This window comes from Geospiza fortis, unplaced genomic scaffold, assembly GCF_000277835.1.
Source record: "Geospiza fortis unplaced genomic scaffold, GeoFor_1.0 scaffold327, whole genome shotgun sequence".
NCBI lineage: Eukaryota > Metazoa > Chordata > Aves > Passeriformes > Thraupidae > Geospiza > Geospiza fortis.
In genome coordinates this window covers 506,681-521,783 of record NW_005054410.1, presented here as the reverse complement: position 1 = coordinate 521,783, position 15,103 = coordinate 506,681, and the positions used below count along the sequence as shown (strand labels likewise).

General features: G+C 42.4%; 1 protein-coding gene across 1 annotated transcript in view; it reads left to right on the top strand.

The window, feature by feature from the left end:
* TUB (TUB bipartite transcription factor) overlaps window positions 1-15,103 on the top strand; it is an 80,962-nt gene that overhangs the window by 54,181 nt on the left and 11,678 nt on the right. Inside the window, 9 exon segments of the mRNA XM_031061353.1 lie at window positions 758-925; window positions 5,201-5,272; window positions 6,181-6,302; window positions 7,083-7,274; window positions 7,839-7,951; window positions 8,946-9,060; window positions 13,830-13,928; window positions 14,330-14,501; window positions 14,915-15,040. Coding sequence (XP_030917213.1) covers window positions 758-925; window positions 5,201-5,272; window positions 6,181-6,302; window positions 7,083-7,274; window positions 7,839-7,951; window positions 8,946-9,060; window positions 13,830-13,928; window positions 14,330-14,501; window positions 14,915-15,040 — 1,179 coding nt within the window.

Sequence of the window (15,103 nt, the reverse complement as noted above, 5' to 3'; positions counted from 1 at the left end):
AAGGAGGTAAATAGTTTCTTTCTGGCTGTGGTCAGGAGCCACAGGATCACAGCATGGGAGGCTGGAGGTGCCTCTGGGCACTGTCCAGTCCCCCATCCCTGCTCACAGCAGGTTGCTCAGGACCTGGTGCCTGGTTGGGATTTAAGCATCTCAAGAGGATGAAGGCTCCAGGGAATATGTAATATCTTCCTTATAGTTTTGTTCTGATGTATTAACTGTATGGCAATTTTCCTAACTCAAAAGGTATATTTAGGCTTGTTAACATGCTGTCCCTCTGTTGGATACACTGCCAGATCTACTTGTGAATTTTCCAGGTTTTTGAAGCTTTAAAGTATTTCATGACAGCAAATGGTGTTTATATGGGGATATGGCATAACCCAGGACTCAGGTTCATCTGCTTCTGGATCACTTGTGTGCCCTTATTAAAATTTTATCTGTTTTCTTTGTCAGTTTTCTCCAATGTGTTTCTTTTCTACTTAGTTTTCAGTGTTTCTGGTGCATGGGGCAGGTGTGCTTTAGGGTGAGGAGGGCACCAGTGAAATCCTAATCCTCTCCTGGAGATTCTCCAGTCAGCATGTGGGAAGTAAAATGTTTGCCTTGGAGGCTAGCTTAGTCTTGTTTAAGTATAGAAATGTTATTGAATGTGAACATCCAATCTGTGACTCCTAGAAAAGCTGCTGGTTTTGTGAGTGAGTAATTCTCTCTGCAGTAACTTCTTGACACAAAGACAACTAAGGCTTTTGCTGCCGTCTCACAGGGATTGATGGCCCAGCTGCTTTTCAAGATGATGTTCAGAAGATAGGAAGTCAAGTGCAGATTCTCACTGTTGGACAGTCTAGCCATGATGAAGATGATGGTGACAAAGTGGCTACTGGCCAACAACAGCAAAGCAAGCAAGATCTTAGAACAGCAATGCAGAAGAAAGGTAAGTAGCTAAAGCTTCCTTCATGTTCTCACTGCTTGCTTGATGGACATTGACTCAATTTTCTATTCTCACTGCCAGCCCTAGCCTAAGCACAGTTTGTTAATTCTGGGTGTGTTCTCCTCAGAGCCTGTTAGGTTCTGTTCTGTTTCCTAAAACAATGCAAGACCCCAAACCTAAAAAAAATATAAAACAATGAAACTCTCTCTTGTCCCAAGGAACAAGAGCTCTGCAGGCTCTCAGGGATGACTTCCCCATCTGCAGTGCAGTGCCATTATTAAGGTATCAGGCAGATGCCAATGCTCACATCCATCTGTTCACAGTTTTATACTGTACAACTCTGGAAATCGCTTACTTGATGGTTAAAAACCAGCATGAAATAGCAACATTCAAACTAGAATATTCATTTTAGTGGTGCAGTCAGTTACACATTGTTCATGTTTTTGTAGTGTCAGTTCAGGGTTGCAGAGGTGAAAAGTACACCACATTCTGCAGCATTTCCCACGCAGAGTCCTCAAATGTTCTGGAATTTCTTTTTCTTTTTCCAGAGGCATGCATGCTTTGGGAGATAGACTGTGTATGCACACATTCATGCATCTGCCTCTTCCTTCCTGCACTGTTATCTCCCCTTAGACACGAACCGTAGGAAGGAAAAAATAAAAATCCCCAAACTCTCACAAAGCCTTTTCTGAAGACATTTGCTTTGGAGTTGTTCTTCTTCAGTGTACAGCTTTTGAAGCAAAGATGGCTCAAGCCAAGAGTGCTCTGATGCTTTAAGAATAACCTCTTTGTGTATAAAGAGCAAAATGTAAGTGCAGACTTGACTCGTGTAGAATGGACTATTCATACCTAAATGCTGCCTCTTGTCTGCAGAGCAGTTCTCACTAGGATTCATTTTTTCTGGGACGTTACCCTGCAGATGTGAGCAGCTCCAACTGAAATGGGCAGATTTTCTCCAAGTGTGCTATTTCCTGGGCATTTGAGTTGCAGGGGTGTTGGGCATGACTAACAAGTTCTGATCTGTGTGGTGATTGTGTTGCCTTAGACCATGGCTCAGAATATTTAATCATCAGGCACATTACTAAACTAAAACTGATTGACTTAAAGAGTACCCACAGACTTTGTAAATTAGGTCACAGCACTCAGATTTTTACTCTGGGGGGCACTTCTGGTTTTGATGTTTTTTTGCCAGCTTATCATATATTTTTATTCTCCCTAAATTTGTGTTTATTTTTAATAGAAGTAGAGAGGGGAAATTTTTTGGTTTGCATTGCTTCTGTATATTCTCAAATAGATGATACAATCTTTTTTACCAGGTCTGAATAATCCTGCTCAGAACAGACACTGCTAAGAGTGAACCACCAGTGTGTTTCAAGTTGAGGCAAGGGGGACACTTTTATTTAAATGGGAATACTGAGGTTTATTAGTTTTTATTAATAGCAGAGCTATGCTGGGTGAGACACGAAGACAGATATTAAAATAATGCCAGCAGCACCTCTGTAAATTATTTTTATTATGTGTGTATTGTTTGCTGCTTAATACCAGTAGAGGATGCTTGTTTTGAGAAAGTTTTGAGTATCACACCATTAATGTGATACTTTATGCAGAGATAAAGCTCTTCATGCGGCTTCCCACTGCCACTTCACTGCTTGTGGCATGTCCTTACTGGCATGTCACCTGAAAAGTGTTTAGAGTTGCTGTCTCCCATCAGGGCTTCTCTTGCATGGAATAGGAGCAGAAGGAGAAGAGCACAAAGATAAGGCACTGCAGAAAGGGACTTGGGGGCCCTTGTCCATGAGAAGTTGAACAGGAGCCAGCAGTGCCCTGGCAGTCAGGAGGCACAGCTGTGTCCTGGGACCATCAGGCACAGCATCACAGCCAGGCAAGGGAGGGGATTTCTCACTCTGCTCTGAGCTGGGATGGCCTCACCTCGAGTTCTAGAGGCAATTTTGGGTGCCACAGCATAGAAAAACCATTAAACTGTCAGAGAGTGTCCAGAGGAGGCCATGAGGATGGTGAATGTCTGGAGGGGAAGCTGTATGGGGAGTGGCTGAGGGCACGTGGTCTGTTCAGCCGTGAGAAGAGGACACTGAGGAGAGACCTCATTGTGGGCTTCAACATCCTCATGAGGGGAAGAAGAGGGGCAAGTACTGATCTCTTCTCTGTGGTGACAGTGACAGGACCTGAGGGAATGGCCTGAAGTTGTGTCATAGGAGGTTTGGGTTGGATATTAGGAAAATGTTTTTCACCCAGAGGGTGCTTGGGCACTGGAACAGCTCCCCAGGGCAGTGCTCACAGCACCAAGCCCAACATAGTTCCAGAAGCATTTGGACAGTTTTCTGGGACACATGGTGTGACTCTTGGGGTGTCCTGTGCAGGGCCAGGAGTTGGACTCCGTGATCCTGAGGGTTCTTTTCCAATTCAGCTTATTCTGTGATTCTGTGAAATGCTAACTGGTCTCATGGCAAAAGCTGAATCCCATTGGAATTGCATGGCCCTAGTTTGTGCCTGTTCTGCTCTTTGGCGCTAACCTGGTGGAGAGAAACTTCTCTTAGCACGTGTCTCTCCTTCCCCAGTGAGTCAAGCTCTGTAACAAGACAAGAGGTTATAGGCTACCGAGTGTGAGAAGAATATGCCACTTGCAAGAAAATGCCAAATGTTTTATTTGATTTCTCCATCTGTTGGAAATTGCCATCCTAGAATAATTTTCCTCCTGTAGGAAATATTCATCCTTTTAATTTCCAAAGTGTTAATCTGTAGTGTTCCTCCCTGGCAAATGAGTCACTAGGACAGAGTCAGACTTCCATAAGTTTTAACACTGAATAACTAACTTGTAGTCCTCACACTTATCAGTTTCCAATATGCCTCTGTAAAGGGCATGGAATGAGCAATTGGGTCTTAGTTCTTCTTTGCCACCTGAAGTTGTGAGATTTAGGGCGGGGATCCATTTCATTTCTGGATTCCAGAACAGGAGCTCCCTGAAGCATTTCCCCCCGCCAGGTTGTGAGTGCAGATGTTTCTAAGGCTGGCACAGAATTTTCCTCACTAAAGTATTGGGGGTGAAATAGTGAGCACAGGTGTGGAAATAAACCAGTTCTGTCTGTGGATAGGAGTTATGGCTTTATTGTGCAGCTGCCAGCTGAGGAGATGGGCTGTGTCCATTACCCATGCATAGAGCCTAGAACATGATAGTCTTTATTAAGAAATAATGCTTGTGATTAATGAGTGTGTGATTAATAATGAATGAATTCTACAGGCTTTGAAAATATCTGTTGACCTGTGAACTCAGGCCTCCCTTGCATAACCAGGTCCTATTGAAAGGTTTTGCTGTCATGCTCTGTGGTGTATGTCAGCACTGGGGGAGCTGAAGAAGTGGATAATGAGAGCTTTCACAGGGCAGCTGAATGCAATGCCAGCATTGCTTATGCTCCTGGTTTACTTTTATACCCTCACTCTTACTACTCTGGTGGTTTCACTCCCCAGTGTGCATCTGGATATTCTAAAGGGACATGCACTGAAGTTACTGGAAGCAGCAATAAAAGCAAAAAGTATTTTACCGCCTTTTTTGCTGTCTTTTTCTTTATCTGTTCCAAAATTTGAACTGAAGAAAACTATTCCTGAGTCTATGTCTGCTGTTTATATTTCTGTACATCAGTTTGGTTTCCTGTCTGCTTGTTACAGACCAAGTTAATATTTTAGAAGTCTAAACTACAATAAAATAAAATCTTTATGCAAAACCCTGGAGCTCCCAGAAAAACAGTTCAGCGAGCCTGATTCGTCTTTTGATGATGAGGACGCAGTAGGCACAGGGACTGAAGTAGAATTTAGGCCATCTGAATATGAACCTGAATACTTCTTTCAATGTTACTGACTCAATATTGTATAGAATCTGTGTGTATCACTTATGTCAGTCAGGTTTGAGGGTTTTTGTTTTGTTAAAGTTCCAAAGTAGGCCCAAGCCCCACCATGCTGTGCACATCACGCACAGAAGCGTTGGTGGCACAACTGCTCAGCGTGAATGGTGTTTGCTGAAGCCTCAGCTCTGTGATCCAGGGCTTTTTCACTTTATTCAAGGTACTGAAAGTGGAGATCACAGCAGGTATAAACAGGTAGAAGGTGAATTTGATGGTGCAGTGCAGAAATTGTGAATCCAAGCAGCAGCTTTGCGGCCCTGTCCCAGAAGCCTTTAGCCCTTTGTGGAGTCCTCTTGCCAGGTTACGCTTGTTCACTCAATGAAGGGTTTGCAGAATCAAACCCTTGGATTTTTTCCTTTCCCAGATCCCCATGCAAATACATCCTGGTCCTCTTCCACCTCCCAATCCAGTCTTGTCGCCCTGGATCATGTTCCTGGTGAGTACAGAAGGAAAAAGTTAATTATGTCCATGCTGCTTGGCTCTGGAAATCTGCATTTCATTTATCCTTCTACATTGGACTTACCCATAATGGGAGTTCTGGACCAAGTGATGTTTTTTGGTTTTTTTTTAAAGGATAGAATATAGCCTGTAATATATGGAATTTAGAGAGCTTGAACTTGGATATGGGGTGGTTTCATTTGCATGATACTCTTTGAAAAACTAGGCCTGGCAAATGTCCCACCATTGATGCTTTTTGCTGCTAAGACCTATTTGATGTTCAAAGTTGTGTTTCCCTTTGAAATGTTTGAGGTTTTGAATTCCTTTAAAGTCAAATTTTCAAGTGCTGTAAGGCAGTTCCTTTGGCCTGGGCTGATACTATTACTTACATGAAATAAAATGCACTTAAGAGAACATTTCCTTCATGTGAATGTTTCTTTCTGGTCTAGGATGTGCTCTTCAGCAGATCACACAGCTAAAAGTGTGCTGTGAAAGGGCTTGTATTTTAATTGTGGATGTTTCCAAGTGGCTCTGCCAGGTTGTCCTCTCAGTTCCAATTTCAGCTTTATGATTTTATGTTGTGTTTGAAGTACTTGATTGGATGATGATCTGAATTTTGTTCTTGACCAGATATTTGCTCCTGTATCACTAAGTAACTTGATCCTGTCTGTAGAATGGAAACCATGATGTTTCCTGTCTCTTTTACTTGAATGTTTAGACTTCTCAGGAGAGCTGCTGTCTGACCCATGTGTTCATGCTCTGCCTCACACAGTGAACCACTCTCACAGCCCCCCTCACTCACCTGTGAGCCTCAGGGTGCAGCAGCCTGATAAGTGGTGTTTTACAGCAGGTATGGGCAGCTTTAATCTATCACTGTTTCATATAAGTGTGCTGTTTTCTCCTCAGGCATTTCAAGTAGCATGAATTTTGATGAGGAAGAAGATGAGGAGGATGAAGACAGCTCCAGTTCTTCACAGTTAAACAGTAACACCCGGCCTGGTTCTGCCACGAGCAAGAAATCCAATAAGGTAAGGGGAGAGGGCTGAAGAAGGGGTGTGCAAGCTGCTGTGACCTGCACGATTTCAGGCTGCACTCAGGACAGGCCTGGCCTTCTTGTTCTGTGTTTAATATGCACTAGAGTCTCTCCAAGGTGATTTACTGTAATACCTCTCAGGCTTTGCAAGAGCAAGCAATGAAAATAATGACTTGGAGAAAAGAATGGCAAATATTGCCTGAACTTGAATGAAGAGAGAGGGAAACAGTAAATATTTACCTTTCTGCCTCCTGCAGGTGCTCAGAAGGATCTTTTGTTTCCATTGACTTTTTCTGGGCATTTTCCCACCCTGTTCTCTCTGCTACATAAATAAGACTTTAGCTGGTTCAAATATTCTAAATCACAAGCTCTTGCTAAACCAGTTGATGATGTCCTGCTCTTTTATATACTGCACTGACTTCCCATCTTTGTTAGATCTCTCTGGAGTTTAAACTCTCGCTCCCTATCCCATTCTTTCCTTCCTTCCTTCAAAGGTCACCCCTATCCTTGAGCCCAGACTTTCTGACAGAAGGAGTGTGGTGGGATGGGAGGGTGTGAGCCAGGGTTTGCTCTGTAAGCCCTGTACAGCATTCTGTCTGTGCAGCCACCCTGTTCTGCTCCACCAGGTGGGTCTGTACACAGAACACCAGCAAGACAATATGACCCTCGGTTTGACTTTTTAAAAGTGCAACTTCCATCAAATGCTGTTCCTTTGTGCTTATAACCTTGTTGTAAATGGAAATTAAAAAGCCCTGAATTTTGCTTGTTGTTTTAGGAAGCGGCCTCAGCTCCCAGTCCTTCCACAAATGAGCCTCTCATAGATGTGGATGACCTGGAGGAGTTTGCTGTCAGACCTGCCCCACAGGGGGTCACTGTCAAGTGCAGGATCACAAGAGACAAGAAGGGAATGGACCGAGGGATGTACCCTACTTATTACCTCCACTTGGAAAGGGAGCATGGTAAAAAGGTCATAACATAACTTGAATGGCATACCAGTTGCATCTGAATATTAAGAAACAAAACTAATAAAAAACTGAAGGAGTCTTACAAAGAAAATGTAATCTTATATTTTGAATACATTTTTGCTTTCGCTAGATTGACCCTACAGGCTTCCCAAAGCCAAACTTTCTTCCACTGCCTCTCTTCATATGTCTAATTATTGGCCTTAAATAATCCATGCATGGCACCTTTATGTGATTGCCAGGAGTTGGGGCTCTCTGCATTCTGTGGCCTGAAAAGCATCTACTTTCAATTCAGCTGGAAGAACCAGAGCAAGCTAGAATGAAACATTTAATAAAATAGATCAGATTTAATTATTTAAACCATAAATAATGGAATGAGTGGTTGAGAAGTCATTTTCCCTTACCAGATTTTTTTTTCCTGGTTTTGCTAAATCCCAGGAGATCTTCTGCTACTTTGCTAGTGATGCTTGAAGACAGAAAAATTGCTTATGGTTTGCTTATATCAAAGCAGGAAGTGGTGTGTGCTAACCCCTTTAGCATTCTAGAATGTGGTTTTTTGCATTGCTTAGGTGTTTCTGTTGGCTGGAAGGAAACGAAAGAAGAGTAAAACCTCTAATTACCTCATCTCTATAGACCCAACTGACCTGTCTCGGGGTGGAGAGAGTTTTATTGGAAAACTGAGGTAAACAGTGATAAGTCTAGGATATAAAAATAACGATAATTTCTTTATATAATGCAAAGTTCATTCGATATTAAGAAGCCTGTAATTCACTAGGTCTTCTTAGTTAGAGGCTTGACTACATCATGTGATCATGGTCTCAAAGATCTCCAGTATCCAAGGCATGTTTTCAAAAATGTCTCAAGTACTTACAGGATCACATTTTATTAAAAGTCAGCAGGACTGAAGCTCTTAAGTGCTCAAAGGCCAAATTCTCAAGGGTGTACCAGCACAACTTATCTTAATGGGATTTTCAGAAGTGCATGAGTACATTGTGTCTAGCCTCTATTGATATAAATACTTTGGAATGCACTGTTACACAGTCTGAAAATCCCTTTGGTTTTGCCTGTTCCTCAAGATCCAAATTAGTTATTTGCAGGTAGTGGAATTATTTCAGAACCACGTGTTCCTTTTCTGTCTGTCCCCACGTTGTACAGCCAGTCTGCGGTTGGTCCCTCCGTGGAGCCTCTGGGTGTGTGTTCAGATCATCTGTGCCTGCACTGTATTTTGCACTCCTTTCCATTGCAATAGGAAAGATTTGATCTCACTAATGGCTTTATAAAAGTCACTCCCTATATTCTAACAGAGTTTAGTAGTCAGGTAAGAAAGCAGATGGTTTTTTAGCAAGTAAGAGTATTTTAAAAGCCAAGCAGACCCACAAAATAACCCCACCCGAGTGTTTCCTTACAGCTTTCTTGTATTTCCTAGTTTGCAAGATGTTATCAGAAATCTCAAGCATGATAATAAGGGACCTTTAGTATATGCTTCTGTACTGTACCTTTACAATTTTGTCATTTTGGCCATTAATCCAGGAATTGCCATGTAGCTGGGATTAGAAATAACAACTCTTTGTGCCCAATATTTACCTTTCCTCTGGGGCCACAGTGCAGCAAAGGATAGATGTCTCAGGCAGCATTGCTGACAAATGGTGATTGGATTTTCCATTTTTTTTTGGTAGATCAAATCTTATGGGAACTAAGTTTACAGTTTATGACAATGGAGTAAATCCAATGAAAACAACATCCAGCCTGGAGGCGAGCACCCTGCGTCAGGAGCTAGCTGCTATTTGTTATGTAAGTACTGCTCACAGGCACAGCATGCAGGAGGGGCAGTTCACTTTCTGAAGCAGCACACTGAATTTCCTTCTCACTTATGATTATGTAAATCAGCATTCAGAGTTTGATGTAACCAGGCAGCTGATCTCCACCAGAGAAACCGGGAGGCTCAGTGCAAAGCAGAGGTGAAAAGCGTTGTGCACTGAACAGGGCTGCCCAGTTCTCACCTTTGGTGAGAAGGGGGAGTTTGAGCTCTGACATAACCCTCTGGAAAGTGTAGGATCACAGCCTGCAGGCAGCATCTGAGGGAACCTCCTGAACTGGGAAGAGTTGTGCACATGGCATTACTGCTCCTACAGTATGATTGTTTGTTATGGTGTTTTGGAGGAGGCCTCTCTGAGCCAAACCATTGGTAGCTGACAGCTAGGTCTGCTGCAGCTGAGATTGGGATAAAAACTCTAAAACTCCTTTTTACCAGGAAAAAACCCAAGTAAAATCTAAAATTTGATTGAATGAGAGAAACCAGGCTCTTACAGGAGAGTAAGTAGCATGTGTCAGGAGCAATGCAGACAGTCAAGACTTGAAACACAGTTGCTGGTCTTTCTCAATTGCTGGATGAATAACCTTTTTGGTGAGAGTGTTCTTTCTGTCTAGAAATATTTGGGCCCACGAAACCCTTCCAGTGAAAACTGGTATGTGCACTGCTACAGAAAGTTGTCTGGTTTCACAAATCAGCAGCTTTGATAAAAATATCCAAGAATGACTTTTCTGAAGAGTTCCTGCCCAGATCTGATCAAGGATGCCTGGAAATCTGTAAGGCTGAGGTCCACCACATACCCCATGTATGCGCGGAATGTGTTCCCAGAAGGGTGAGCTTTGGGCTGTGGGGAGCAATGCATCTGGAAGATTTCCATGATTAAGGAAGCTGAGAACCATCCCTTCCTTGCAAAGTGCTGAGAGCTCTGAAGGAGGGCAGTATTAGCTACCAGCACTTTCTCTTCCTGCTGCTTAGGATGCAGTTTTAATGTGGCAGATGAGCAGATACATATCCCTCCCTTCCTGTTGGATTTGAAATTCTGAGAATTTCCAAAAATTCAGCTTGCAGGATTTAGACTCCAGGGTTTGAGGTCACTTAGACTGAAGTCTCAGTAGAAGCCTAGCAGAACATACATGTTTGATAAAGGTAGTTTTACTGGTTTATATAGGATGGCATTCCCTGGAGCCAGGCAACTAGTCTGGTGCAAACTGGAAATGCAAAAAGAAAACCAAAGCCAATTTTAAAAAGTTACATATTGAGAAATGTAGGCATTGCTTAAGTCAACAACAAACGATACTTGGATGACGAACAATACCAAATAAAAAGCTGTTGTGGTCAGCAGGGGTAATTAGAAGTGTGGGTGTTGGAAAGAATCAAATCATAGCCACTGTTTGGAGAATGGGGCTGAGATAAGCTGCTTTTATATGTCTGTAATCAGCAGTTTGAAACTGGTTCATTTGTATAAGAAAATTACTTGTTCCATTGAGGTTTTGGTACTAATGGTGAAAGGCGGCAGGCTTGCAGGTGTGCTGTGGCCAGAGGACAAAAGGAAATTGGAATTGTATTTCATTTCAAACTAGCCAGGTTTGCTGAAGTGAGATTATTGTTCCTGGCTGCAGCAGAACCAGAGCAGAGAGTGCCAGGAAGAGCAGAGCTGAAACACCCTTGTCCTAAGGCAGTCTTTTAATTCCTGCCCTGAGATTTCCCCTGTAGCAGAAGCTATAAAAACAATACTTTGAAAGCACCACTATGCCTCTCACTGTCCCTCAGCTCATCTGAGCAAGTACCCATGTGGAGATCAAGCTGTACCCAACTTACTGAGCATGACCTGCTTAATTATCTCAGCAGGTGTAATTTATATAGGCAGAAAGTGGTGCTGCATCTGTGCCTGACTGTGGGATAAATGTGGTGAGGGCTCTCTTTGGGAGCTCACCTTAAGGTGTGTTTGAAGCCACAGGATCAGAGCTGGGCAGGGTCAGTTTTCTTGGGTGCTGTTGACCACTTTTACTCCCCTTGTGTTGGCAGCCCAGCCTATTAATAAACCTGCAGCAGCACCTAATGGCTGATTGCAGAATCGTTGGCAAAATTTATCCAGGAGCAGTGAGGAGCAGCTGTGCCACTGGTAGCAGGGTTTTCTGTGAGGATTTTCAGGATTTTCTGATCCATAGGATCTCTCAGTTCAGTTTGTGTCAGATTCCAGGCAGTGAGCTCAGCTGATAGATGCTCTAAGGTGTTGCTCAGGTTTCAGTACAGTAGCAGGACTCTGTGTTCTAACTCGGGCCTCAGTCACTTGTATTGTGCTCCTCCAGTGTTGTGGGTTTTGTGAGTTGGACCTTCCTTGGAATGGTAATTTCTACAGAAAATATTAAGGACAAGGCAGAGCTGTGTGAAACAAGCCCCGGAAGGGAAGTGGCTGCAAGAAAATGGGGGTAATACATTTGTGAATCTCCTGGGAGGAGCTGCTGGGATATTCCCCTTGCTGCTTTTATCATGGCAGCTATTGCCACTAAAGCAGCATGCTTACATAATTATTTAGAAGTATGCAGTATTCTAAAGGCAGCCCAGTTTATTGTGAGACTGACTGGATGGGCTAAGGCAGAGAGTGCAGCAATCCTGGGCTAAGTCCTGAGCTGATAAAAATCATTGGTGTCCTGGCTGAGTCAATAGGGCTCTGCCAGTGACCAGTAAAAATCATTGGTGTCCTGGCTGAGTCGGGCTCTGCCAGTGACCAATATTTGTGTTCCTGTGTAAACCAAGACTGTCAGTGGCATTAAAATGGTGTGAAATCAGAATTTGGTTTATGTTCCCCTAATAATGCCCTTTGTAGTCTGAAGTTTCCACACGCAAAAGAGTGGAGGAGGGAAATAAAAGAGAAACAGGGAGTGAAGCAGGAGGTGAAGTAATTTTAATAATTTTCCTCACATATTCCATGTTTATATAATTTCAGTTTGGCGCTGTGAGTTTAGCAAAAGGGCAGCACTTGCCAGCACAGTGTGTGATAATTGGTGATGGTGGTAATGTGCAACTAGTAACCATTCTCTTATCATGTGCCAGAGGTACCAATTTCAGTGTTTCTGAGTAAACCAAAGAATATTGTCCTGTTTTCTTCCTCTGCTTGTTGGGAGGGAAGTGATTCAGCACTATTATTTAATTTTACCTTCAACAATGTCTTCAACCAGTCAGCATCTAAATTAATTATGTATAGCAGAACTGCAGCTTGAGGAGAAGAAAAGCTTGTAAGGCATAGCAGAGAAGTCCAAAATTGTCAGTACTTAGTGGAAAATAAGCATAAGCATGAATCTTTTCTTAGAACTTGTCCTCTGCTGAGCCGAGTCTCTCCTACTTATAAAATCTGCTGGCAGTCATATCAGTTTTCATCTTGCCATGATGCAGAACCAACTGAACTGATAACACGTTTTACTCTGCCAAAGGAGGGGACATAAATGATTCAGAAAAGAAGCAGAATCTTCCCATTAATGTGTAGAGTTAGGAAGATATATGAATATGCCTGGATTGCTTCAGGAACATGCAGTAAAATAATCCAGTAGAATTTCTCTTGCATGCATGCAAATCTTTAATGAGTTGTGGAAAATCTCCAGATGATTTGCTGGAACAGGCGAAGTTATTTCAAAGGTCTGATGATGGCAAAGCTGCAGGTATTTTAGGTGGGTATTTTCAGATGTTTCCAGTGGGTTGAGATGCATGGATTTTTGCTTGCAAAAGTAGAGGTGCTTTAACAAGTTTAGTGTTCCATGAAATCAGGACATTTTAATTAAAAATGTAAAAGCAGAAACAGCTGAATTTGTCACTTTTAAATGTCCCAGGGGTAAAGCCACAGCAGCTGCAGCCTTGGGGTGTCTGGTTCTTGGCATGCTGTGGTATGTTGTTGGGAACATTGGGAATGTTCTTCCTGAGATTCCTTAGTGCATCTCCAAAGCCCTTCATTTCATTTTGGCAGATGGGGAAGAAAATATGTGTGACTGAAAAAAAACTATCACAAAACATGAGGAGATGGACTTCAGGGGGTCACTGCTTCATTCACTGGGTTAATGCTAAAATCAGCTTTTACTGGAAAATATTGCTCTTTACTTTTTCTGGTTCTCTTGTGAAAAGCTGGTCAGGAAAGCATCAGATCACTTTTAATGGAAGAATTTGTATTTTCTGTGGATTTATTTTTGCTGCCCATGTGGTTTCTTTACTTTCCCTGTCTTCATAGCTAGAAAATTTGTCATTATGTGTTTGGTTTTTTTACCGTGGTCATCTCTAAGCAAACTTTGAAAACCACAGCACTGCTATCAGATGTTCTGACTAGCATTTTGTTTGCTTTTCTGCTGGCTCTGGAATAAATGGAGCTGATCCTATATATTTAATTTTGTCTCACATCAAAATGTATGACTGCATTTTATGATTTTTAAATTGAAACTACTTTATTTTGGGATCTAGCAGTAGCCAAACAATCTGGTTAATTCATATCCTTTCTTAACAAAGGGATTTTTAAAAAAATATATTAAGGTTGCTGGCAGCCAGTATTAGGAGTGTTTTTGGAAACCTCTCTATTTCCATTTTTCCTGTTGTCAGAGCTTCTAAGACAAAGCTAGAATGTTTGGCAGTGCCAGTGAAAGTGGGAGTTTCAAGATGTTTTTTGAGTTGACTAACAAACAAGTTCCCTGGGCTGCCACAGTGTCTCTCTGCTGAAAAAAGTAACTTTAAAAATAAAGAACATGATGAAATCTCTTCTAAACATTTTTAGGAAACAAATGTCCTGGGGTTTAAAGGACCTCGTAAAATGAGCGTGATCATACCAGGAATGAATATGGATCATGAAAGAGTTTCCATCAGACCACGAAATGTAAGTCTTGCCAGCAGACAGCGCTAAAAATTACTTGAATTCTTTTTCAGGTAGAGTTGGGGTTTTTTATTTGCTCTTCTGAAGGTCTAGAAGTTAATCAAATGGTATTCAAACAATTGCAGAACAATGGGATGTGAGACTGCTTCTGTGACTCACAAAAGCTCTACAAATAGAATATTTTAATAACAAAAGGTACAACTAATATTTATCAAACTGTGGAAAGAACTCAAATGCACATTTGCATTTAGATCCTCACAGTTATCAGTTTCATTCATTGAAGTTGTTTTGAGGGTTGAGGATTTAGTCTTTGGGCCAGGATTGATGAATTTTTTCTTCCCTGTTAATGTATTTTTTGTCACGTGAGCGTGTTAAGCTGAAGCGTGTGTCTGTGGTGTGTGCAGGAACATGAGACGCTTCTTGCAAGGTGGCAGAACAAAAACACAGAGAGTGTCATTGAGCTGCACAACAAAACCCCAGTCTGGAATGATGACACCCAGTCCTACGTTCTGAATTTCCACGGTCGAGTCACGCAGGCCTCGGTGAAGAACTTCCAAATTATCCATGATAATGATCGTAAGTAGAGCTCTCTGCCTGTCAGTGTAGGAACAGCACTGTGTGCACAGTCTGGGAGGGATTCTGCCCTCACAGTTGTCATCTGAGCAGGTTTAATTGAGATGTGTATAAGAGGCTTCAACAGTCTATACAGAAGCCATCGTCTCCCTGTTCTTGCAAAAAGCACTTTTTATGTGTGTCTTTTTTTTGACACTAACAAGTCTTGCAACCCTTTATCACTCAAGCTGTCCCTGCTTCTCGCTCTGCTATCAGCACACCCACTTGCATGAATAAGTGCTGTGAAGTTTGATGAGTGAGCATGTTTGGGTGGTATTTCGTTGCTCTGGGACTGAGAGTAGGGTTGGATGCCTATTTATTTAGTGAGGGCTGCAAACAACAGTAAAGCCTTTTGCCTTTCCTGACCTTTCTGGCAGCTGACTACATCGTGATGCAGTTTGGCCGCGTGGCTGAGGACGTGTTCACCATGGACTACAACTACCCAATGTGTGCACTACAAGCCTTTTCCATTGCCCTTTCCAGTTTTGACAGCAAGCTGGCTTGTGAGTAAAGGGGCGTGGGTGAGCATCCTCTCGAAGGAAGCAGTTTGCCATATGATTCCCAAT